We start from the raw sequence: 25,934 nt of genomic DNA, 5'->3' as shown, positions 1-25,934 counted from the left end.
AGGACTTGGAAAGAAAATATACACGGGAAAAAACGCCCCGGCTAGACGCTCGTGCGGCAGCAGACAGTTTTCCGTACAAGAAGGGACAAGCCTGAGAGCGCAAAAGAGCGCACACTGCAAGTGAAAAGACGGTGGCAGAAGTTGAAAGGCACGCTGGAAGATTGTCTTCAGGCATACAGGGCAGTACAGGCGAGCGACGCGTGCACGCTGCCACGCAGCAAGTTTTCTCAGTATCGCAATGGTGTCTCGGTTGTCGCGTGCGACCTTGACGAGTGACGAAATAAAGAGGGCAAGCTCCTAACGCGCCCTTTACCCCGCCCCTTCCAAGACCGGCGCGCGAAATTGTTTCCACCCGTCAGCGGCGGTCGTGAGCCCTCAAAACAACGAGCAAACTGCAGTACTGAGAAGAGGTTTGTTTCTTCAGGCGCGCGACGGAGTCGATGCAACAGAGTCATCGCGAGGGGCACACGCCGCCGGAAACGACTGGGCGCACGTCGCGTGCGTGCAGTATGCCGCCAAGGAGCCGCAGAGGAGGGCGAAGATTCCGGTTGCCCGTGGCCCACAAGGAGGCGCGGGGGACCGCCGGATGTGGGTCGGGAAAGCCCCCGGCCGCCGTGCGCGCCGCGCCGCTGACGCAGCGGCGTCGGCAGGCCAGTACACCGCCGCGACGCGAGCCTCCTTCCGCGAAGCCATTTCGCGACGACCACACATCCGGATTAGCGCCAATCAGGGCGCATTATTTCGCCCGCCGTCCGTCACTTCCGCGTGACCTACGACGGCGACCGGTGACCCCGCGGCACTCCGCGCAGATGACGCCGGACAACGCGCCGCTGGACGAAAGACAAAGCGCGTCAGGACGCGCCGCTGCGTCTCGTTGGTACGGAAAAATAAAAAAGAAAGGAAGGCCGGACGACGAGCTCCCGGAATGACGGCCGGCCAAGTGACCCAACTGGTGGAAGCAGGTTGCAGGAAGCGAAGCACGGCATTCATTAAAGCGTGCACGCGATTCGGAGCAATTTAGAACGCGCTGAGCAGTTATGGGGGCAATTTTCGCCGCACTAAATCTTTAGGTTCCCGTTTTTCTTTCGCTTCATGATGGGCAATTTCTCGAACACGCTTCCCGAACAGTATACGGATGGCGACTTGTTCGGGTCCATCAATTTCTAGGACTCGTTATGATGAAAAACTGCTTTACAGACAATGGCCGGCACGTAGGGGAACGAGCTGGAGATATTCTGCTGCCCTGATTATGAATGCACGACTTGTGCCCGCGAAGAAGGACCGCTTAAAAAGAGAGCTTCGAAGCAGAGCGAGTTTTGCTGCTCCTGTCAAAGTAGACACACCTCCCTCCTCCTTTTGAAGCTATGAAGTCACCAGTTCGGGCACTGGGGGGGGGGGGCATCAGCTACATGGAGCTCTTAGAGATAATGCTGAGCAACGGTTAAAGCAGCTGTCGCCTATTCATAAATAAATAAGAATTAAGGTCCTTATAAATGCTTGCGCATATAGCGGGCCGCCGAAGGAACACTTTATGAACCGTTTGAAATTTTACGTTGTCGATAATGATGACGATGACTATGATCGTCAAAAAACAGAGGCGGAAAACAGCCGGGCCCCCTTTGTTTAACGGATGCCTCGGGGCACAAAAGGAAAAACGAGGACAGAAATAACCCGCAAGTGCACTATGGCGCCTCATGTTCACTTGTTGGAAACCGTGCTTCATTTTTCAGCTTCTGCGAACACAAATCTTATCAAGCGTCATATATTCCTCCCAGGCTAAAAACAACATATCCAGCGAATGGTGCAAAATTTTAATCCGTTGAAGAAGAAACGAAGAAAGCAAAATGAGGTCGTAGGGCGTTGCTTCAAAAACGGTTTTGTGTACACACTGGCGGCCACAGGCACAAAATTCGTCTTTACTTAGTCGATTCCTCACAGCCTTCACCGTCTGACGCAAGACGGCATGCTCGTTCTTCGCGGGGTTTTCTCCGGCAGAGCCGACCGCTGCGTAACTTTCGTGCCAACGATTTTTGCGAGCGATAAATTTGGGCGCACTGGTGAAAAATGCTTGCTTGTTCACCAGCCGCTGACAGCCGGGAGAAACGAAGCCTCTTGGAATGCTCAGTTTTCGCAGGGAGACGTGTTGTTCCTCATAAGTTAAAAAGTGTCAGAAAAGCAGCACTGAAGACGGCGCTCTGTGTTTGAAGGCGGCGTTTTTTGTGGCTGCTTTCGCGGAATGGTTGGAGTGGTCGCTACGAGGTTTCGGGGGCATTTCGACTTGGAAGACGTCCAGCTAAATATTTTCGAGCCTACGACAGCGAACCCATTAAAAACTGCCCTTCACTCCCCCCCCCCCCCCCCCCCCCCCTTTAACACACACACCCACTACGTCTGTGGTCCTTATATACCGGGTGTCCCAGCTAAATGTAACCAAACTTTTAAAAAAGGCGAAGTGTCCTAGTCCAGTGAAACCAACTCAGGGTTGTTCATAGTCGCGTGGCCTAGTCTGCAGTATTTTTTCGCTCTTCAAAGTTAATTCATTAGTTAAGTTTAATTAGCTAACTTTTTAATTATTGACTTCAGGAAGAAAGCGTCAATGCAAAAGTTCTAGATCACCTCGAAAAACCGCTAGTAGTGCTGTTTCCGTGAAGTTACGATTTACGTAGCTTCATTTATTGGCCTTAAAAGAAAGTTTTCACGTGACCAGCTGCTCGCTCACTTCTCTGCCCCAATGTGCACCAAAAGTCTCATCATATATATATATATTACTCGCACTCTGGGGCCCGTGCTGATGCGGATACCACCCGCGAGTAAAGAAAGTAAGGCAAAAGTGGGAGAGCTAAGCTGCTTTGTATACAACGTTCCTCGTTCAGATCTTCCGAGCGCTTCTGGCTTACTTCCGAGCTCATCCTTCGACCAAAAAATTGTCCTCTTTAGCGCTGTCCAATTCAACATGCACCAACTCACCCCAATCGTCGGTATTTTGTTAGTTCCCCATTCACTCGAAGGCCCTGATGGTGCGACAAGCTTTTTCTCCGTTTCGCTGTGTGAAGAAGCTTTGTGAGAAGGCAAAACAGACAAGCGAGACGGCTACACCGCTTTCAACGCAAAAACGACGCTGAAAAGCGGCGCGCTCATCCTCCTGCGGTACGTCTGCACAGTACGGGCGCGCCCTAGGCAGTAAGCATGCAGAGCCTGGGTCGCTGGCCCCGTTGGCGCTATGCACGTTGTGGCGTATGCGCTGCATCGTCTTGATGCAATGAAAGCGAGGAACTGCAGGAGGGCGATTCGATACGATCGCGCAGCTCACAGGTTTATATTTTGTTTTGTATCAGCCAAGTCGACTATAGTTCAAAAAAAAAATTAAAATTTGGGTTTCAAATTTCCACTTCGTATATCGAGGCTCTGACACTCTTTCGCTAGTGGTGTGTCACTTTCATACGAATCACAAGGTCGCCATTTTTTTTAATAACTCGTTTTCACCTCCGCCCGCACTATTTAGTTGAAGACCTTGATATTTCGGGATGTAGAGACCTGATCTTCTTAATTTATGTAAACTCTCTCTAGCTCTGGTTTGGTTTGGTGTATGGGGTTTAACGTCCCAAAGCGACTCAGGCTATGAGAGACGCCGTAGTTAAGGGCTCCGGAATAATTTCGACCACCTGGGGTTCTTTGACGTGCACTGACATCGCACATTACACAGGCCTCTAGAATTTCGCCTCCATCGAAATTTGACCGCCGCGGCCGGGATCGAACCTGCGTCTTTCGGGTCAGCAGCCGAGCGCCATAGCCACTGAGCCACCGCGGCGGCTGTCTTGAGAAGCTCGACCCATTACACGCTCAACTGTATCAGCACAATACGCCAAAACGTATGCACAATATATAGGCAAAAAAAGTATATGGGCCACGCATGAGAGTCACAGGTTATTTTCGGGACCGTTTGGTCAGTGCGCGGTCTGTCACGTTCAGCACGTACCGACAAAGTGTACTTTTAATGCGATGCCGGTCCATTCACTTGCGGTGCAGACACAGTTTACAGGGAAACTGGAGACACCGATGACTCCGGAATCGCGTCTCACGCTGCATTCAACAGTGTTTATGATTTCGCCTGAGGGTGAACTGGACTATGCTGTGAGAACTGATTTCAACCTTTACATCCAGCGGATGCGGCGACTGCACACGAGCGATTTCTCATCGTCCGGTGCACGACGACGACGTGTCATCGCGTTGCCTCCAAGACATCGCACGTGCTGCACGCATTTACGCGGTGCGACCGCAACAGCAGAAGCACGTGCGGATGTTCCAACTGCCGGTGAAAGCGGCCATTCCACATAATTCGAAAGCAGAGCTTCGTCAACTTCTGACGCTGAACTACTTGCGACCTCGCATCGCACGGAAGATAGAATTCTGACTAAATTGCATTTTGACAGCAAGCGACGCAACCCGGTGTGCAATGCCTGCCACTTTCATCTCCGGCTCTCTCGTTGGCCTGGAAGATGCTGTGCGTTGTCTTTCGCAAAAATTGTGCGGGAAATATGGCCGGGTAATTCCACGGTCCGCAGTCACCCGATGTCGTCACCGTTCAATGCAGACATGGGCCTTTTCGACTCGCAGCTCCGCTTTCCATTGGGCGAGGTGTTCATATTTGCGCAATGACGGCACTCAGATCTGTGTATTCATTCATCCTTCAACTATTAATTACGGCTTAAGGGCCTTTGCAACCGCCCCGCAATTACTCCCTTCCATTCAGTGTACTCCCCAGAGTCCTGGCAACACTTCCCCGTGCATGCGCTCAAATGATTTTCTCTAAACAGGTTCTCAGAGCTTCGCCTACAGCAGCGATCTTGCATATACGATCTCCATCCCAGCTGTATCAACACGAACAGCGAATCCGGAGCACCCGGGGTCAAGGACAAATGTGCCCGAACCACCAGCGGCCATCCGTTCGGACAAAGACGAGAACGCTCCTTCGCCTACACTCCGTCGACGACTGCACAGCTCGCGACGCCGAAGCAAGAACAAATGGACGTTCTACTCGGATGCACTTTAGCTTGGACGGTTTCTCCCCTCCCCCGCCTCCTTTGTTTCAATGCGCGCCCGGCTGAATGCAATTCGCGGCCATCCTTGCGAGTCTGATGAGCCGCCTGGCGAGCGGCCAAGTCAGCTCACCCCCCCCCCCCCCTTCGCACCATCCATCGCCCTCGCCAGTCGCGTCGCCGTCGAGCCGAGCTGCCATATACCGACGTCGAAAAGGGGCGGCGATAAGACGTCGAGCGGCGCTCAGCGAAATTGGCGGTCCGCGCAGGGGAGCACCTGACAATGGCACGTGCTCGTACGGGTAAATACATTCGCGTCCGCGCCACGGCGAAGCTCCCAGCGCGCGCACGGCGAGCTGCGCTGTCCGCGCCGCCGCCTCTGCCACTGGAGCGGCGCCAATCAAAGCGCGGTCGATCGAACGGGGTGCGCCATAAAGACGCGTGTTATGCAAACGGTAAGGGAAGTGCTCCCTCGCACCTTGGCACGCGCATGCCGCCGCGGGGCTGTCGACCGGGGACCCCTGTTGACTGTCGCGCGGCGTGTTTACGCAAAACAAACCGACCGAGAGCCGGCTGCACCGCGACAGATTTCCTTGTTTTGCATCTCGAGCAGCCTGTTTGCTATTCGCCGATAGAGGCCTCGGCAGATAACCGCGCACCTTTGCGCAATCTTTATAAGCACGCATCGCCAGGCGTCTTGACGGCCGTAAACGAGAAGCGCGCGCGCCTTGGTTGTCGAATTAATGCACAGTTCGCTGCATGCTGATGTGGAAAGTCGCACAACAACCAGTTCTGAGCGTTTTACAGGTACATTAGAAGTTAATAGGTGGGGTTTTCTAACCCCACCTGCCAACCACTGACGAGACACGGCGTAGTTATGGACTGCGGGTTAAATTCGACCCCGAGTTTCTTGAAACGTGCACTGGCATCGGAACACCAGGCGGGCGTCTTCTTGAATGACAGTGCGCACACTCGGCTTTCCGCAATCCTGCCGCAGTAAAATTTTAAGCGGGGACAAACATTCTTGCAAAACGTCCTTGAATGTCTGGCACGCATTGTATCGCTTTCACATTCTGTGGACTCGGCCGGGACGCATTCAGAAACCTGACCCCTTACATGAGAACGATACCCTAGTGGCAGAGCCGGCGATACGCCTCGATATAGCCCAATGGCGACGGTCAGCGCTCCCATGCAGTGACTACAGCTGCACTGACGTATGCGTAGTTGTTATATTGTCGCGAAGCCCGCCTTCGAATCTTTACGAACAACCCGGACGACATCTGGAAGCTGGGAGAAAGCGGTGTGCACTGCCTCAGCTATACACATGCCACCGCAACTCAAGACCTTGTAAGCCTTCGGCAGCACTCTCTTGGTGATTTTCGCGGCCAAGAGGGGACGCCTCAATTGATCCAGCACGGCGCCGCTACGGAGGACTGCTTCTGTGGTCAGTCGGGTAGAAACGCGCTTTGTTTTAAAATTTCACGATAAACTCGCGCTTGTTCGTCGATACTGACAGCCTGGCGCGCGCCAACCAGTTTCGTTTCACGACTGTTTAGAGGAATAAACGAAGAGAAAAGGAAGGAATCGCTTTCTGGCATTTGAAGCCATCCGATGTGGAAGCGGGGCACCAGAAACGATGCGCATTGGATAAAATTTCGAGCCTACGACATCGGAAATCAATACTCTTGTAGAGACGGGGGAGATACAAAACTAGACATGCAATTTTTCGCACTGAGCTTGACAGACAAGCAAGACCCAGCGATTTCCACGCTGCTTGCGCCGAAAACAAGCTAGGAAAGTTGGTCACTGTATCCGTCTCTTGAGTATTGAATGATGTAGCTGCACCCTTTTGCCTTGTTTTGCTCGTCACTTTAATTGCCCACGAGCTGATTTAAATATGAACATACATTTCTAATCATGTGTAAATGTGGAAAGACCACTGAGGTCGCCTTTTACTGCGTGCTCTTTCCACTGCGCCTTGTGCTCAGTTTTAGCGGACAGACACCATTGTATCATCCCTCGCTCACCATGGACAACGAAGCACCATATCATCATATCAGCCAATAAGGCTAGATATTACAGACACGAATAATGTTTTAAATCGGTCTCTCGCTAGTCATCAAAGCATTCTTGTTCTGTTTTTTTTTTTTTTCAATACCGCGGAGTTACACCCTAAACGAACGTCCACTTCGTTCCGATACAGAGGAGTCCCAATTATTCCGAGTCCACACACGGGGGCGCACACGGCGGGGGAGAGAGCGCATCCTGCAATTGCAATGTGTACAAAAAAGGAGGAAGTCGCGGTGCCGGACAGCGGAACGCATAGATAGCGCTAATATTAGGCGGGCACAAAGGGGAAACTGGCCTGCAGGCACCGAATAAGCCTGCGCGTTTCTTCACTCGCCAATGAAAGACGCGAGCAAAAAAAAAAAAAAAAAATAACAGAAAGGTTCCAGCAGGTGCGCGCAGATGCGCTTTTATCGGTTGCGCGTCCGACTGATTGTATGCGCGCTTTGCGGAGAGCGCTCGTTGGTTGGCGGCATTCGAGCACGGCCGGTACTGCCGCCCAATCGCATCATCCCTCTCCCCGCACCACTGGGGAAAGCAGAGGGGATTGGCTGCCCGCCTGTCGGACAACGGTCCGGGCCTCAGTGAAGGCGGGTTCAAGCCTCGATCGAACCGCGGCCCGCTCTCCACTCACCTCATTCTGCGCATGCGTACCTTTTGCTGCACGCGATGTGCACCGGGTGTGTGCGTCGAGTTAACTCGCTGCACTGTAGCACGCATCGGAGGAGACCGCGGGCTCGCGATTTACGCGTTAAAGGAGTATACCCAATTTTAATGCACGCTTTCTTCTTTAATATGATGCGTTAGATGATGCTGATTTAAGATGATGCGTCTATTGTTTGCTACATACGCGTTTTTTTTCTTTTTTTTTTCTCGCATAATTTATTTACCCTTTTTTTCCCTCAGTGCTGTGACTTTTTTCTTATTTCCCCCCGAAGACCTTGGTGTGGAACTTTTTGTGTAAAGCTATGTTAAATGACTGTTTGTGCCAAACTGTATGCGGGGCAAGAGCCACCGTCAGGCGTTCCGCCTTTTGCTCTTGCTCCTCTTTCTGTATCAGAAAGGAAACAAATAAATCAAATCAAATCAAATCAAATGATGCGTGACCTGAAGTTCAACTACATGTTACAGCTATCTTTCGGTTGATGAAACCGAAGCAGCGTCAAAAAGAAATTGAATCATAAATTATTTAGCGGTCGCGAATACCACGGGGTGCTCCATGCATACCAGTGTAAAACGCATCGTTTGAAAGAAGAAAGCGCAAGAGCAAGAATCTGGCGAACATAGTCCTTTAACAGCTTCACGACGACTATGTCAAACAGCGCAAGACATCTGCATAAGAAAAAAGAAAAAAAAAGAAGCAACCTCGGTCTGGTAGCAAATTTCATATCGCGCCAGGAAAAGTTCAAAGGCCTGTGCTTATTCAAAGGCGCGTACCTAGACAAAGTGCGAGTTCTCGTTCGTGTAATTTATTCCCACTTCCCACGCTACGGAGTCATTTCGAGCCAATAACGCCGTCAAGAGACGTGTGGTTCGCTCTGCTCAAGCAACACTTTCCACTGCAGTTATACTGCAGTCCAGAAAACCTCTAAATTCATACCTTTGTCCGGTGTAGTTAGTAAATGTCAGATATTAGAAGAAATAGCGCAAAAACTGGTAACTACAGAAGCGAGCCATAAGAATCGCAGAGACAGGCGATGACTGCCAACGGATTATTTTTTTTTTATCAAGCGCTTCATGAACGCAAGACTTCCCTCTCACAGGCCAAGATATCGTGCTCGATCAAATGAAAGACGTTAAAACGGATGCTTGGGCGAGTTGGTATGACAAATAAAAAGCAAAGCTAAATTCATGGTCAGCGCCCGTTCTTGTGCCTCGTTCCTGTCTCCCCGCCTACTTTTGCGCTGTTTGAATACCCAAGGACGCGTCAAAGGAGCCGCCGCAATCCCACAATGACGCGTCACCGTTTGACGGATGACGCAAAGCGTCAATGACAGCCCGTCGTATCACGCTCCGCACATCCGTTAGCGACGATATCCTCCGACTGTCGCCGGTGCACCAGCGCGAGCACGAAGCTGCTGCAGCACAGCGACGGCAGTGCCAAGCGGAAGGAGCGCCCGGAAAAGGACCAGTAAAGGACGGGAGCACAGTGCTGCTCAGTGACGTCACATCTTCCTTTCCTTTTTCACTTTTTTTTTTTTTTTACCGGAGCAAAACCTCGTTGCACGTACCAGCTATGGGACTCCCAGGGCACGCAGAGAATCGCGATCAGTGCGCATTCATCCCCGCAAACGAGGCAAGCATGAGCGAGGAAAGAATAAAGACGAAAAAAAGGAAGCGCCCGCTAGAAAACCGGCGCGGAACGGCGGAGCTAGGAGCGCGCGTAAAACTGGCCTCCTCACTCCCTCCCTCCCTCTCCCATGATCGATGCAGCCCCGGGGCCGCGGTGCGCTTGTACGCGCCATCTCGGACGCGCATATCTCATCGCATCGGCGGGTGCCAAGTTCGCCCATGTGGGACATGGTCCCGAAAGTAGGTTGGGAAACACCCGGAAGAGACGGAGTTTGTAATTGTAGAGTCCGCGATCCCGGAAAAGAACCAAGTTCACGGCGGGACACACGCGGGCGCACAAGCGGGGGAAGCACCTCGCCGCCGCCTCTTTATCGCCCGCGGCACATGGGTTTCGCATCTAAGTACTTACAGAGCGGCCCGCAAATTTTCCCTCAAATGCAAGCCATGCGGCGCGCTCATGCTGCGTCGCCGATGGTGGAGCGCAGCACCGGTATTGCGTAGCGGGTGCCTCGCTCACGAACGGAACCCCGTTGTCCGCTAGAGCTGATCAGCATGTGTGGCAGGCAGATGCGACGCTTGTCCACATGCATAGTAGTTGTGTACTCAATCACTCAATGCGCAGTACACGGGGGGGGAGGGGGGGGGGGGGGGGGGGCTTATACTATGCACCTCAGGCAACCCGTGTGTACCCCTCGAGCAAGAAACGCTCACCCGGCACGCCGCAGGCATGTTTCTTTGTTATGCAGCAGCCAAAGATGCATCTGCTATCAAGTAACCCTTCCTCGGAAGAGAGAGAGTTCATCGGCACGGGGCGCAAGAGGAGCGGGCATTGGGCATCTCTTTATCGTTTCGGTAAACAGGTCGGTGTTTGTGAACAACCAGAACGAAAGCGAACCGGTCCGACAAACCCAGCGGCTGCGTCCCTCCGAACGATGTGGGCGTCCTTCTGTCGTATAGAGCGCGCCTGTGACGTATACAGAGGAGCTGCAAAAAGACACAGACTGCTGGAGGCGCCGTGCGCGAGTTAAAGAAAAACGACGGCGCGCGAGCCTCCGAGCAAGGCGCGCTGCGGAACGGAAGATGTGCCTCGGGAACTGTTCGAGAAGCCCAGAGGGGAAAGACAATTTCAATACTGGACTACACTCAAACGAAATACAAGCACCCGAATCACTACAGGCGCGATCACGAGGAATACGACACAGCAGATTGCAGGTGTTCTTTGCAACGGCACAACGCCGGCGGGATAGGTACGCGATAAAGCGCCATAAGGTGCTGACCGGTGTGCTGCTACCTGCATTGCCGCCCAAGTCCGCAAGAAGCGAAATGTGAGGGCCTCGATTGGTTAGCCGCAGCGAGGCGCAAATATTTGGGATTGCGCATAGGGCAGGCAGCAACGATATTACACCACGTTTTGTCGTGACAGACAGTTTTGCGCATGTCTCGTAACCCTCGAGTTGGCACGGCGAGCTACGCGCCCTTGTACGCGGAGAGAATTGAGAGGGAGGCAGCCGCGCCAATATACCACACACAGCGGCGGAAAAGGCCCGGCCCCTTTTTCCGGCACTCCCTCGAGACGTTACGTTTATGTCGGGCAATCGGTGACGTGCGCGCGTAACGTAGTGCGTACTACGTGCTACGCGCGGCACCTGCCAGTCAGTGCAGCGCGCGCGCTCCGTGGCCAGCGTCCGGAAGGAAGGCCACCGCGGCCCACTTCCCCGCCGGTCCCCTTCCCGGCCTTGGGGGCGCTTCCTCCCGCCGAGGGCTCCGCTAATTGGGCCCCTTATTAGTGCTCGCCGAGAGGGGACCTTATCCCCGACAGCAGAGACGCCGGGCGACGCACGAAGAGAAGTCGCGCCCTTGGAAACCGCGCGGCTTCATTCATTTTCGTGCGAGTAGAGAGCGTACGTTGCGCCCGTGCTTCTCGCTATTGCGAAATTCGTTACAGCGAGCGCACGCGCTCCGCGGCCGCGTGTTCCCAGAAGAGGCCGTGCTCGGGACCGCTCGACGATCAGCCGCGAACGGCGTCGGCGCCTCTCCTCCGCGGCGGGGGTGGGCGCTCGAGCGGCCGCTTCTGGAGTAGCGCCGAGATCCAATTGACCGTCGACGGGAGGCGAGTGAGAGCTGGCTGGATAAATTTGTCGCCTAATCTGTAGCAATCTTTCAGATGTACTGAATTCTGCCTTTTTCTTACTTTCCGCACCTAAAGCTAACAGTTCTGCGATACGTTTCTGTAACCAGTGAAAACGGGTCGCCGACGATGCTGGGCGGCGCTCAGGGCCTCACCGATAGCCCCTTTTACGGCCATCTTTCGTCTAAACTCCTCGCCCGCAGAGGCAGGCGCGCACTAGTGTAGCGCGATAGCACTGACTTCCCACCGCCCCGTCCGGTAAGTGAATGACGAGGACAGCCCAAGACCGGAAAAGGAATGCATGACTCCATGCAGGCTGAATTTTGTAGTTTCTTGACGGCGCCTTTTCATCTCTGGTTGACGTCTCCGCTGTCAGCGCAGTGCGCGCGCGCATTCGTCGCTCAGATCTATAGAAGCAGCTCTGACTTGAGACACGTGCCGAACAAGCTGCAACGCAACGCAGCGAAACACACACAAATAAAAAGGGGGGACAAGAAGAAAGCGACCGCGTCAACACGAGCGCAGGGTCAACGGATTGCGTGTCCAAGCAACAAACACACTCTCGCAACGCGTCGAGCGCATTGCGACACTTTTCCCTCCTCCTCATATATAACCCGGCATGCTGGGTTAGCGGTCTGCGCAGCGCGTCGCGGGCGTCTTCTCACGAGTGTCGCATTCCCAGGCTCCGTCCGCCAGCCTTCGCGGGCGCCCGCGGCTACTCGGCGGCAAACAAGCAGCGGTGCCCATGGACGTCGCCGCCGCCACGAGGCCGCCAAGGGCGTGCACGTGAGCGGCTGTTACGCGACTTCTTACAGGAGCCGGCGCTCGCTGCAGTACGGCACGCATCGAAGCGAACGCGGGGCTATAATTACCCGCTGTCGCAATCCGCGAGGTTTCCTTCTCAAGGCGAAGGTATCCGCCTTTAAATCCGCCGATCGGCACAGTCGTGGGTTGCTGTATTTTTCCGTTTGTTTTCTTCTCTGCGCGACCGCCGCCGATACCAGACGTCACGTGAAAAGGAACGGCGATAGAAACTGCACCGTCGACCGTTTCCGAGTACGTGGCATGCACGATCTATGGAATTTCTTTGCTAAGCGAGGTGGAATATAAGCTCAACTTGGCTCGACCGTTTTGCCTGCACAGAACAAATTTTGCGTATGAACTGCATGCAATTAGTCTCTTTCTAACAATGACGGTTCACTGAAAAAAGAAAAGGAAAGAAAGAAGCCAATCGCAAGAGTTGCAGTCCTTTATACGTTCTGACCACTGGTACAGGCTGGTGCCCAATGCAAGTATACCAAAAACATTATCAAAGCTGCAGCAATGCTACCTCCACGTGGAGCATTCGAAGGGCAAATGGGAAAGTGCCTGTAACCAGAGAGAAACGATGTTCCTATGCACAGGCTTCGCCTTCGATCACGGAACACATTACGATGGACACTGCTGCTATACGCACAAAGTGACGCCGAGCACTATCCCGGCTGAGCGATTAATGGTGCTTAACCTTTCTGACATGAGAAGGGGTGCGCAATGCGGAAAGGAAAGTGACAAGAGAACGAACAGGGAAGCCTCTTATTATGCTCCACCGAGAAGCCCTAACCGCTACCCTGTAGTACTTTTCTAAACTGCTGGCCCCTCGGCGAGGCAAAAGGGTTAAGTGCATGCAACCCGGTGATGCCTGCATTGTCACATGTGGTCGGGAAAAACTTTCGCTGCTCTGCAAGTTGATTTATCTCGTTTTTATTTTCACCTAACGATATGCATGGTCCCGACCCTCATAATTATTTTTATTACCACCCGACAGCGCCTGTGAAGTTCACTTTTCTGTGCGCGAATCAAAGTGAAGAGACGGCTTCCACAAGTGTGCCGTTCTCACTCCTCAAGTCAACCAGTCAGGTGTGGAACCCATCGCACGCTTTTAGAGCCACAGAATTTGTCCCAAGGTACATACTTAGCATCCCACCCACACCCAAAAGCTTTTTGCAGAGTGTGATTGAAGTGCGTATCCTGCGAGAGAGAGAGAAGGAGGGAAAAAAGCACCTTAGTTCCGCAGGGCAACTTTGCGATAGGTCAGTATCTAGAAGCTATTTAAGCAAGCCTCTTCATCTCACAGATTCCTTCAACTCACAGAACAAAAACTTGGGAGAAAGACCGCAAGTGGGCATATATGGCGAGCACTAGAGATGATGCTTCAGTAGACACGAGGAGTGACTTTTATAAGTTTTACTTTCGCGTACACCTATAGAAGTACGCCCGGCGCAAAAAGTGTACGGGCCAGTGGTCACGAAGGACATCAACCGGCTAGGTGCACGGCCTGTGTTAGATAACCGGCACACTTTGATCATCCCGCACAAAAGCCCAGGCTGCACGCCATGGCCGGGAAGAGCTGAGCCCGTTTGTCGTTGCTCGCGTGGTCCGTAAACTTTTGACACCGGTTGTACGCAGCAGCAAGAGAGGAGGAAAATTTGGGTGCAGTTGCTGCAGAAATGTATCCCTATCGATTGCCCCATAGAGGCCTCAGCAATCTGTCTAGGCTATCCTTCTCCTGCTTCATCCTTTTCTTCGTATTGCAAGCTTACCTAGATAGCAGCGGGTAAACTATCTACTTGCGTATACGCGGCGGTGCACGCAACACGTATACGGTGCACACATATATGGAGACATGACAGCTCTTCACTGTTATCCGATCGAACTTGCGCCTTTATCCAACTGAGTGCGGACGGGGAAAAAAGTGACCAAGCGGGGGAATTTTTTCCGTCCAAGCTCTAGAATGCACTTTTTCATTGAAAAAACAAACAAATAAAAACAAAAACAAGGGGGGCGTCGTAAATGAGCGACCCTTTGGCGGCGTACGACTGCGGCTACTGCTCACGCATGCCGGGCCGCTTGGCCGCGACTTGCGGCCCCTGCCTGACACCTCGACCACCGCGGCGCGTCGCGCCGGAAAGAGACGCAGCGCCCGCGGCGCAGCGCGCCGTTACGTGGGCGACCTCGCGCGCGCGCCCTTTGGCGGCACGCGGGCTGTTTACATCGCGCGCGGTTTTTCCGCGCCGCGCAGGTGAGCCGCATGACTCGCGCGTATGTATGTACTTTCACCGGGAAACCGCGGCCACCGCGCGCGCAAACCCGACGCGGCATAAACGTGCCACCCTCGCTCATTACATGCGCATACACGGCGTTTATTTCCAGCCGAATGGGACGGAACGACGGAAACGGCGGGTCAGCGCCGTCCTCGCGCGCACGTGCTAACGCCTGCCGCTGCACACCAATCGGAAAAATAACACACCGCAGGCCGTTTCTGGATTCGCTGACGCCCAAGTCGAGACGATATATGGTGCCCGCTCATCAGCTGTCGAACCCAGGTTCAAAGCTGCTTGCGAGCTGATAATGCGCATGACAGGCTTTTCCTGCCCCGCGCGGGGTTATCTTAGGCATCTTTATACGTATCGATGCGAGGCTTCGCAAACCTAGGAATTCCGACAATTTAAAAAAAATCGATAAAGACCAATTTCACAGCTTACGCAATCCAGGCAGGGTATTGTAATTGTAAATTGGTAAATTGGTTTTTTGAGGAAAGGAAATGGCGCAGTATCTGTCTCACATATATCGGCGGACACCTGAACCGCGCCGTAAGGGAAGGGAGGAAGGTAGGAGTGAAAGAAGAAAGAGAGAAAGAGGTGCCGTAGTGGAGGTCTCCGGAATAATTTCGACCACCTGGGGATCTTTAACGTGCACTGACATCGCACAGCACACGGGCGCCTCTAGCGTTTCGCCTCCATCGAAACGCGGCCGCCGCGGTCGGGTTCGGACCCGGGTACTCCGGCTCGGTAGTCGAGCGCCTTACCACTGAGCCACCGCGGCGGGTAACAGGCAGGGTATTGCAAGGAGGCAGCTTCGGCAGTGAAGCTTTTTGACATGCAACAGAGAAAATATGAGAAACAAACAAACAAAAAAACCACGAAGAAAGAAAAGGGTGGTTTCGTGGGCCGCCAACCTTTAGTAGGGCTCACGGTTCGGGTTAATGAAGCTGGCCAATTGCGCGTGCGAGTGTGTGCGCCAGCGAATCGGGGCGCAGCTCACTGACGTGTGCACTGCGTCAGCGGCGCCTTTTGGACTCGAGCAAGCAGCAGCATGCGCGCTCAGACGTGCGGACGCAAGCGTGCACGCATACTTCGTGCTTTTCTATCTTGTTTTCCGCACGCGACACACGGCGGAATGCTATGTGCATGTCCTATAACGAGTACCTCAATTGCCTTCTCTCCTGTTCAAGCAAGCTAGACCGTTCTCCTTGCTCTGACGTTCGCAACGTATACCAGATAACGCGCGGCAAACAGCAATTTCCTCAAAACGTTTTCTTCTCTTACTCGGTGTTCATCAAGCACATCTTCAAGACAGGCGCCTGCCTAGACAGCGAAGGATACATGAAGTGCCGTTCTCAAGCGACATCTATATAGCGTGCGGCTTACAGTTAAAAGTTAATTGCATTATAGTAAACGCGCATGCAGAACGTATATTCCGCTAGCACTGCACGCGAGAAGGCAGCTACTAAAAAAAAAAAAAAAAAACTAATAATGGCGATCACACCCGTTAGCCCTATAGGTGGTCCACACTGAGCTTTTTCAATTGATACACTCGTTGTGAATGCTGCTGCCATGCATGGGCGCGTGATGGTTGTGTTTCTGTTTTGGCAGGGCTACAACGGTGGCGTGAGAAATTTGTTGGGGCGGACTCGCGCATCATGTCGTGCAGCGCTTTAGCGGGAAGTATTCCCAGAATCCGCCTTGGCTGCATCCATGGCCGTCCCGCAACTCGGCCGATGTTTCACGTCGCCGCTGGCGGCTTTAGCCTTATAACTGCGGCGGATGCTACTGCGCAGGCGCCGTCATTTTACGATGTTTTGGTGAGAGGAGCTGTTCGAGGCGTCTGGCGCCCCACGTGATGACGGCGAAGTTAGCACGAGGCACGGGATATGCGCACCGGGTGGTCACGTGACCGTGGACGCTCAACGGTGACGGCGGGGGGACCTTCGCTGTAACAGCTAGCGCTGTAGAAGTAATGCGAAAAGCGGGGCGTCAGCATCCGAAACTAGACAAGCGTGAAGCTATTGGCACTAAGGTGTTGAACAATCTCAGAGGTAGGGCTAAACATCTGCCATCAACAGCCTGCACCATTTGCGGCCTCAATTTGCATTTCTGACGGCTCGTTCACATTTAGTATTTTCGTCGACCTGTAACGAATACGCAACACTTGCCGAGTCCGACCCCTTAGGTGTGAAGCCCCGCGCCGAATGGATGAATGCAGGTTCGACAGCCGGGAAATGCTTCTCGCACAGAACTTGCGCTCCGCATTCTTTCGCACTGCGAGTGATTCGGCGTGCACTGCGTCATGCACAAAGAGCGCCGAGTGATAAGAGGAGGCCTGTTCGTCGTCGAAACAGGTGAATGGCGCGGAGGAACGTCGGTTTCAATGCAGTTCCGCGTGAAAGCCGCGCGTGGCTTCCGGCATTCGGCGGCAATGCATGATTGTGCGCGAACATTTGTCAGATGATGCTCTAACCGCCGTGCCGCAGCCATCGCCGCCCTGTCCCTACTATTATTTTTTCCTCCCCTCGGTTTCCAGTCCATCGCGTAGCTTTCGCAGCGCGTATCCATTACCCTGCAGTGTGTCTCGCCTACCACGTGCACTCTGTCCAGGCGTACAGCCTTTTATTATGCGGGCACGGCGAGCATGGAATGTGGCTGGTTTTTCCAGCGCTGACGGGCTGATAGCGCAACGACTCGACGCATTCTGGGTCGCCGACGCCACAATGAACCGCCCCGCGGACAAGTGGCGGACACTTCCAAAACAACAACAGTCTTCGTGAACGGAGGAAAAACCCAGACGGCAATGGAAAAGTAGCTAACCTACCCCCCCCCCCCCCCCCCCCCCCCCCCCCCCCCCCCTTTGCCAGCTGTCAGTCAGCTCGGGTACTACACGAAAGGCTTTTTACTTCCTCAGAAGGTAACCAAGACCGCGCAGGTCCAAGAGAGAGAAGTTGCAGAAACGGGAAATGCGCGGAGTGAACCGGCTACAAGCGCGAATTTCTGCGTCGTGTATTTTGGTGCAGCGCGCGACAATGTACGGGGCAAACGACCCTCGCTACGCGTCCTTGCGCTATTTCTCCACTTCGAAACCGCACATCGATCCAATTCAGCCGCAGTGCGCAGCAGCCTTCACTCTTTCGTCTTGTTATTTTCCCTTCTCCCTCCTGCCGTTCCCGAGCCTGCTGTCTAAGGATCGCAATGTCGACCATTTCCGGTGTCTTCACTGAATAAAAAGAGAGACATGCGCGTAGAAAGGAATGTCGGAGGGCTCCGCAACTTAACCTTACGGAGGGAAATACCCGCCGTTGCACCGTTACACGGGAACGCGCGAGCCGGGTATAAGGAAAAAGAGAACGGTATAGCCTCTCCTCTCCATTCACAACAAATTGTCTCGGCACGCCGGGAGCGCTATCAGTGCGACGCCCCGCCGAGACACAGACGGAGAACAAAGACGTGACGGGAATAGCGTATGCAGAGCTCGACTATCAATGGAGACCGCGAGAATGGCCGGCCATGGTGCGTATATATGCGCGCGAAAGTGGAAGAAACACCAGGCTGTCGCAGCAGGACTACTGCGCGCATGAGAACGGCAGCACGATGATCGGGTTTATATTACGCGTCCACTGCGTATCTACGCGCGCGGCGTTAGTCGTGAGCGACAAGCATTGGTCGCTCTCACGGTCGTCTGGCCCGGAGAGGCTCTGCTGGAATAGGAGAGTGCGGGAAGGGACGCAGCAAGGAAAGGGCACTCGGATTTCACGCTGCGCTGGCGGCTCTTTCTTTACACGCGTTCCCGTCAAAACTATATCACAAGCGCTGCCGCTCGACAACACCGCAAGTGGCGGTAGAAGAGATGCTCGAAGGACGCTCGTAATGAATTCCACCTTGGAAACGCGATGCGCTCCTATCTCTACCACCGCAGCGGTAGATAAGACGTGTCTGGCGCTATGCGCTGCTGTTTATTGTTGCGGCTGGAACTGTAACATCTTGCGCCAGCAGACAGACAAAAGCACTTCCTTTCCGCCGCAAGCGACGGTGGGTACAAGCAACGCTATACAATCGTCCCTTTGCCAGGCCACTGTCGGCGGCGCTCATTAGCGAACGAAAGCAGAGCGGTTTCGTTGCTTCGCCTCATACGTACGTAACTAGCAAAACGTGACGACCACCGCGCGAGGTGTATTGCTTCATGCACACCTTGCGAATGCAGACTGTCAGCACAGAGCTGAGCAATTCGCAGTCTACCCAAACGCGCAATGCAGCGAGAGCTCGGCATTCGGCACAGTGGCAGGCTGGAGTTGTGTATGACTGCCCGATCTACAATGTCGTGAATCGACGTGCATGAAACTGTGACCGCCCACAAATGTTTTCCCAAAATGCGTCCCCGCTGCACCCTTTTCCTTCTTCGATCTCGCTTTCGCCGCAAAGTAAAAAGTACGGATAGTCCTGCGGACGTGAAACGGTTTAGATGGACCGAGAGGCAGGCTTCGTGGAAGTAGTTTCCTACTCCTCTGAGGAGGTCAAAGGACGGAGTCAGACAGTCAGGAGGTGTAACAAGGGCTATCGAAAGGAGAGGCGCCGATTCTCTGATTCGTCGCTTATCGATAATAGGCAAAACAATGGATTGCGCTGCATTAACCGGTAGTTATATATATCGATGAAGCGTGCGCCATATCAAATGCTGCCCGAATATACGAGCGTGTATTGCATGCACGCGGACGGACGGAATGTCGCCGCCGGTAATGACGCAACGTGCAAGAAACTTGCGTGAATGACAGGCACGACGAAGTGTGTGCGTGTCGGTACTAACTGTGGCACAGCTCGGGCGACTAGGCGAGCGTTCTAGACTTCGCCGCCCTTTTGGAGGATGAACTTCCACGCTAACGCCATGGCCTGCGAGGGACGCCGACTTTGCAGCAAAGTCAGCAGTTTGGTTGCGATCATTCCTTTTCGTCCTCGTCTTCCCCCGCAGCGATTACCACTGAAGTGATAAAAAAATGTGTCCTTTGGAGCTGCACGTCATGCGGTTAACATTTAACGCCCAAATAATCGCCAACCTCAGGCAACCACAGGAACAACCCGGCGTGTGGCTACCGCGGAAAGTGGAGGGCGAGGAGGAAAGCGAGATGAGAAGAGAAGCGAAGAGAGCCGAGCGGCGCGCGCGCGCCGGATGCCCCCCTTCCGTTGAAATGGTTGTGTATGAACCACCTCCGGAACCGAATGTAGGAACCGAATGTAGAACTGCAGATGGATTCTGGAGGTCAGGCACAGAACAGAAGCCCAAGTGCGCAAGGCAGTCAAGTGTGAAGAAGTACAAAGAAGACTAAGTGTGCAATAAAGGTGGATGTAAAGACACGTGTGTGATGCGTGGTGCCACGCTAAGGGGAATGGAAGTCTAATGCTACGCATTTCCATCGGATCGGCCAACCGACCGCCTGTCATCTTTAACGCGACAGCGTTGAGGAGCCCGTGTCGCAGAAAAGCCGGCATTTTCGTTGGCGTCTGTTTTCGGCGTCGGGGGCCACATAGGTCACATGATGTTGCGGCGCCATCACAACCTGCCCACTGGATTGTGAGCAATTTGACCACCGTTGCAGATGGCAGTTAAACCAATGCTTGGTCGCAAGAGGCTGCTCGGGAAGAGCAACCCGAGCCTCACAAGCCCCACCGGCGGCAGCGCCTGCCATCGCAGAGGCTACGGTACAGTGCCATTCACTTCGAAACGATGGCGTGAACATTCCCAGAAGGAGCCAGAAAATCAATTTTAACTGGCAAAAGTAATTGGACGGAGTTGCCCTCAGTGTCCCGTTAACCAAATTTGTCTAAACCTAAATTAAGAAAAAAAAAAAGTTTCCTTACATAAAATGTTTATTATTATTACACTTGAGAATTCAGAATCGCACTTTACAGACGGAAATATTTTTCCAAACGCTCACTTTTGAGCCGTGCCACATATATAGGACATTACGCCAATGCACTACGTGATGCGTGTGGTAAAAGTTGAAACATATGACATCGACTCTAATGTCGCATTTCGCCCCACGCCTGGTGGTTCGCTCTTGACAATGCGCAAATCTGGCTTGCTTTTTCTGCGGAATCGCAATTCGATGCGGTCGAATCTGCTCGCAGCTTCCAGAGATGACTGGCGCGGCTCTTTCTGAACGTACGCAACGAAACGCTTGCACAGGTGACAGTTTAGAGCCCGTAGAACTTATATGCTAGCGGGCGCCAGCTTTCATACAATAAAATTCTAGAGTTAATGCAGGACACTAGGCATCCATGGGTTAATGCCAGGAGCGCTATGCAAACGGGACTTATCTCTACCAAGCGCATCCAGGTTACCACACAGCCTTCTTCCCTGGTGTTAGGGGAGGAAGGATGTGACGTGGGTAACCAGGTCCCACGAAATTCTCGCTGGTAGCATGGAGAAAAATTAAGGGAAAAGGGCGAAACTTAGGTGGAAGGCGACCGCTTTTCCTCTGCCGAGAAATTTTGAAAGGGAAAAACCGCATCGGCCCCCTTTACTGGTCCGAAAGTTATAAATAAAATGCATCGTGGAAGGATCCCTCCGAACTGCCCCTTCGAAAAAATGCCCGAAATCGGCCCTTGACTGGCAACCAACCGGTTAACGCATGCATTCTTGGGCCCTGCTTCGCAAGCCATTCGGCTTGGGTTTCTGGGCGAGACTATCCGAATCGCGATCCCTGCAGGCTAACAACTGATTGCGCGCTCTTCTCCCGGCCGGGTCATCTTCGGTCGACCGCTCTCGCCTTTATCGGAAGAGGCTACATAGCAAGTGGCACTTTTCACTCGTGAAACGGCCGAGCTGCTGCACGCACGCACAATGAGCAAGACGCGTGCTCTCGGCGTCCAGCGAATCGCCGCGACGGGCGATTCACACGGTGCCACGGTGACAACTCCTGCGTCACTCAACGTCCGCAGTGCGTGTCACAAACACGCACATGGAATGCGGAGAGAAAACAAAACACGTATCGTGAGCGAGATATACAGCCAGGAGGCGTTTGTGCGCGGTTGAGCAGTAGCGCTGTTGCTACGGCAGCTGGCAAGTTGCTGCTGCAGCCGAAAAGAGGGGCGACTTCGATAAGGCGGAGCTATCTTATTCCCCCTTCTGTATCGGCACGACTGAACAGAACGACCACGCAGACAAGCAAAACAGCGCCAGTAAGAGAACGCCGCCCACCGAACACTGGTGGATCATCCGCTGAGTGGCATCAGCTAGCTCATAATGAGACTGTTCTGTCGCGATGCGCACACTGAGACACACACTATCAGACATATGGGGATATGTCTGAGAGCGCATGCCCATTCTGGAACAGGTCACAAAGCAGGCACTCAAAGCGTCACGAGCACACACATAGAGACAAACATAGAACATGGAGAAAAAAAAGGCCATCGGAAGAAAAGAAAGCCTGCAGCTATTCACGTATCTGTAAGCCGACAGCAGGTACTTTCGGATGGTTGGAGAAACGGGCAGTGGCTGAGGAAGGAGGGAGATTCAGTATATCTGTAAATCAGATGAATCAAGCTTTTGTGGAAGAACAATAAAAAACCTTCCTTTACAAAAGTTCTGCGAAAGGAACCGGCCTAGTGCGCTTTCTAACCCTTCAATGTCCTTCGAAACCTTGGACAGGGGTTTTTGTAACACTAACCACCATCTTCTTCATGAGTGTTGTCATTTCCCGGTGACCGCGTTTTTTCCGCTGAACTTTCGTGAACTCTCTGAAAGGGCTATTTTCAGGTTCATATTCGAGCTTTATTTACGTCCGATCTCCTGGCTGCTTTCTCGTGGTCACATTTAATGGTGCAAGCCAAAGTACGAATGTCACGAAAAGTTCCAAGCCTGTCCGACAGGGGCAGAACCGAGAGAGATAAAAATAAACTTTAATTCAGAGCACGCGAGAAGTCTTCGCGCTAGGTGGGCAGCTCTCCAGTCCAGGAAGCTGTGGACCCGAGCCTTCCACCGAGTCCGGTGGACCAGGCTACGCTATAGTCATTCAGGCTGGGAGCTGACAGCTGAGAGAATTTTCCTTTCCTTTTGTTGTCCAGGGAACAACGCACTAACCATGCATGCGGCAATCGTCCGTATGCTGATTGGATATCGGTACAAGAACAAACAGAGGCGGCAAGCACCGTTTTTTATCTCTCGTATCTGCGCCGAGTTCGCGGTTACTGACGCTCGCAGGAGGGCCGCCCTCCCACGCGCGCTCCAAGGCAGCATTTAGGCCTGATTCTAGGGCGCCCTTTTATCCGCGTGCCCCGAATTGTCAACCACTGTGTTTGCTCGCTCGAGGCCAGTGGGCGCCGCGCTGGCGAACGAAGCCCACCGCCACGCAGTGAAAGGAGTCAGGCGAGCGATGGCCATGATGTCTGCCCCCGGCGCATCAACGGCCATTCGTCGCAGGCAGGTCAGAATGTCTTGGTGCGATTCTTGCTTCTTCCGCCTCTCCTAATGATGATCGTCCTATCGTGTCTGTCTCCCTTGCTCCGTCCTTAGCTTAACGGCAGAATCTAAGGCAGACCACGCACCGTGAGTGATGATCTGAAATGTGACTGTGCTACTCCGCTTTGTTGTACCGCGGCCGACCTTCATAGTGCGTCTCGCGACCAAATCGTGTCGGAGATTCTTCAAGGCCCTGTAGTACCAAGCTAACGGGTGACGAGCAGAAACGAAAAAAAAAAAGGAATATATTTCACTGAATAAAACAGAGGTCAGCCTTGAGGCTACAGGGTCAGCTACATCACAAGTGCGCGCGACAGGAGGGAAAGTCAGCGGGAGAATTAACACCACTGAAACCTACTTGATTCGTGACTTCGCTTGCACTACAAGGAGCGACTTGAGAGCATAATAACAGACAGTGTTGTATGAAAAGACCGCAAATTCTATTACTAATGACGCCCACTAGGGAAAAGTGATGGCCACGAGTTTTCGCTGCGCGGACAATCTGTCCACTCGGTTTAACAAGGTAACTCCGTTGATACCCTTTATTTCAATCGCGTTTTCCCCGTTCTTTGTTCCCGCTGAGAGATTCACGCAACGCGCGTTGCATTTCTCCAAGTCTCTCTGAAACATGGTGGGTCGTGTACTCACGGACATGTCCAGGATCGCCAAGAACGCCCTCGACAATGCCCTCGCGAATTTCCTATGCTAAGCGGCAGACGCTCAAGGGGCCGGAGTAATGTCGTCGGCGGTAAAAAGCAGAGCCCTCACTGACAGCTAGTACCATTTTTGCGTCGGTTTACACACTGTTCGCGTGTTCAAGGCGGCATTATATGTTGCCAAATGTCGCGCAGAAAATCGCACTGCCCGCCAAATTCCCCTTCATGCGTCCACGCCCTCACATGCTGGCCGCCGCGAAGGCATTCAACAGCTCCGGAGATAGGATTTACACTTGGTTTTTCGAGCAGCGAAGTTTCTCAATCTCGTCCTTGGGCCGATGTCCCCCCTGCACCTCCGAGGTGCAGACACCAATAAACTAAAAAGGCAGACCGGATCAGATAAGAGGCTTGGAAACAAATACACGGACAGAAAGCCGCGCGGCCTTTTGCAGCCGGCGGACTCTCTACAGACGTCGATAAATGCCTTGGGCGCCTTCCAACAGCCAGCTCCAGCCAAACTCGGCAGTGCACTCGGGAACGCGATGCGCCAGCAGTTTTCCTGACGAATTGCTGAACGTAACAAGGGGGGCAGCGGCGTGTGGGTCGGCGCTCCACTAGAGTGAGCGAGGAGGCGCGGCCGAAAAGCAAAATCCGCGACAACGTAGTACGCGCCTCTCGTTCGCTGAGAGACCTGCGAGACAAGCAAGAATGTGCCGCCGGCGAGCAGCGCCCGTTTCGGGTTCGGTGAATGAACCCGTCGGAGAGCCAGGCCGGTAGCCGGGCGTCGTCGCGCACCCGTCGTTCGCGCTGGCGTTGGCCTTTTTCGCGGCGCTGTTCCGCTGGTCAAGGTCGGCTCGGTTGGCACAGAAGAGCAGCCGCCGCGTCCGGATCCCGAGCCGGCGACGGGGGACCGTGCGCGCGGCTCCCGTATACCTGTACGCACATCCTTCCGCCGCGGCCGGCCTCCTTTGTATACTCTCGCTCTGTCACGACCTCGCTCGTTTCGTACCGAAATCGTGTTGGCCGTAAACAGATTAGCGCGCTCGCCGACGCCGCTCCAGCTCCGGCGTAGGCAGAAATGAATAAATGTTTGCCGTTCGCCGCGGAGGCAGAGGGGCGTCAGGCAACGGCATCCGCGTACGGCGGCGCAGCTCTACACGCCGTCCGTACACAGCGCGCGGACCGAAACTGTACTCAACGACCCCGGAGCTCTTTAGCGCGAAATCGCGGAAAGGCACCCCCGCCGACGGGCGGCCGCGTTGGGATCACGCCGGTCCAAACACGTCCACCTGTGGCACGCCGGGAAGCGCGCGCATGCCGCTAACACGCCGGGCGAGTACTCACCTCTCCTTGGTGATGAAAGTGAAATGCGTCGGCAGCGAGGGCAGCTGGTCGCACATGACGCGCCGCAGTTCGTCCGCACTGATGGCACTGCTCTCGAGCACCACGGCTCCCAGCACCGTGGGCTGGCACTTGGTCGAGGCCGGCAGGACATCGCTGAAGTACTGAATCCCGACCACGACTCGAATGTCGGGGAACTTCTCGCCGCTCATGCTCGCTGAACCCGACCGGCCGCTGTCACATGCCAGCCGCGCGCTCTGGTAAACGTGCGAGAGAGGAAGCGTGTCAGGGCGATGCATTCAACCCCGCGCTCGTTTCGATTCAATCATTCGGTCTCCCTCCAGGTCGCGAGCAGCCGACGCCGACAAACACTCCCGGATGAAGACAGACGTCAGTGAGAGCGCCGCCGCTGCCACGGGCGGCCGCTGATCGGGCCGCCCCCGGCGGCCGGCGAGGGAAGCTCCGGCCTTCTCCCCTCCTCCTCCGGCGGCGCTCCCTGCTCGCGGATGCATCGGCTGCCGCGCGCGGACGAGAGATCGAAAACTGGCTTCCTCGTCACGATTCTGCGCGTTCTTTCCACGGTGTAAGAATATGCTTATACACTTATAGTATGTTCTTACGCCGTGGTTCTGTCTGATCCCTGTGCGCGCCGTCTGTCACGGCCGCGAGGGCTTCGTGACAGCGCTCACCGACCGCAATGTCAACTACAGCCGTCTAACACACACGAAACAAAAAGGAATTAGAATCGCCACAGCCTAACTATATTACCCTGATTCGCCTAAATTTGGGGCCATGCTCGTTTTTTGTTCGTTTAATGAGCAAACAGCGCGCTCTTATAATTTTGCTCAGCTGCCAGCCTGTGCGGTTGGCTCT

The 25,934-nt window shown here is 53.9% G+C and overlaps 1 protein-coding gene across 7 annotated transcripts in view; it reads right to left on the bottom strand.

Annotated features, from left to right (window-relative positions):
• Positions 1-25,464, bottom strand: part of LOC149349882 (uncharacterized) — a 68,036-nt gene extending 42,572 nt beyond the window's left edge. For 5 of the 7 annotated variants that reach the window (XM_089578865.1, XM_089578868.1, XM_089578867.1 and 2 more), the window contains exon 1: positions 25,065-25,464. In XM_089578865.1, the coding sequence (XP_089434991.1) occupies positions 25,065-25,360 (296 nt within the window). In that variant the 5' untranslated portion in view covers positions 25,361-25,464. The remainder of the gene's footprint in view (positions 1-25,064) is intronic. The other 2 variants (XM_089578870.1, XM_089578871.1) reach the window with 1 other exon arrangement.
• Positions 25,465-25,934: the final 470 nt, after the last annotated feature.

The sequence above is a fragment of the Amblyomma mixtum genome, chromosome 3 (genome assembly GCF_055824585.1).
Source record: "Amblyomma mixtum isolate Tamu chromosome 3, ASM5582458v1, whole genome shotgun sequence".
NCBI lineage: Eukaryota > Metazoa > Arthropoda > Arachnida > Ixodida > Ixodidae > Amblyomma > Amblyomma mixtum.
The sequence above is the reverse complement of the archived record's forward strand: the minus strand, read 5'-3'. Positions and strand labels throughout refer to the sequence as shown.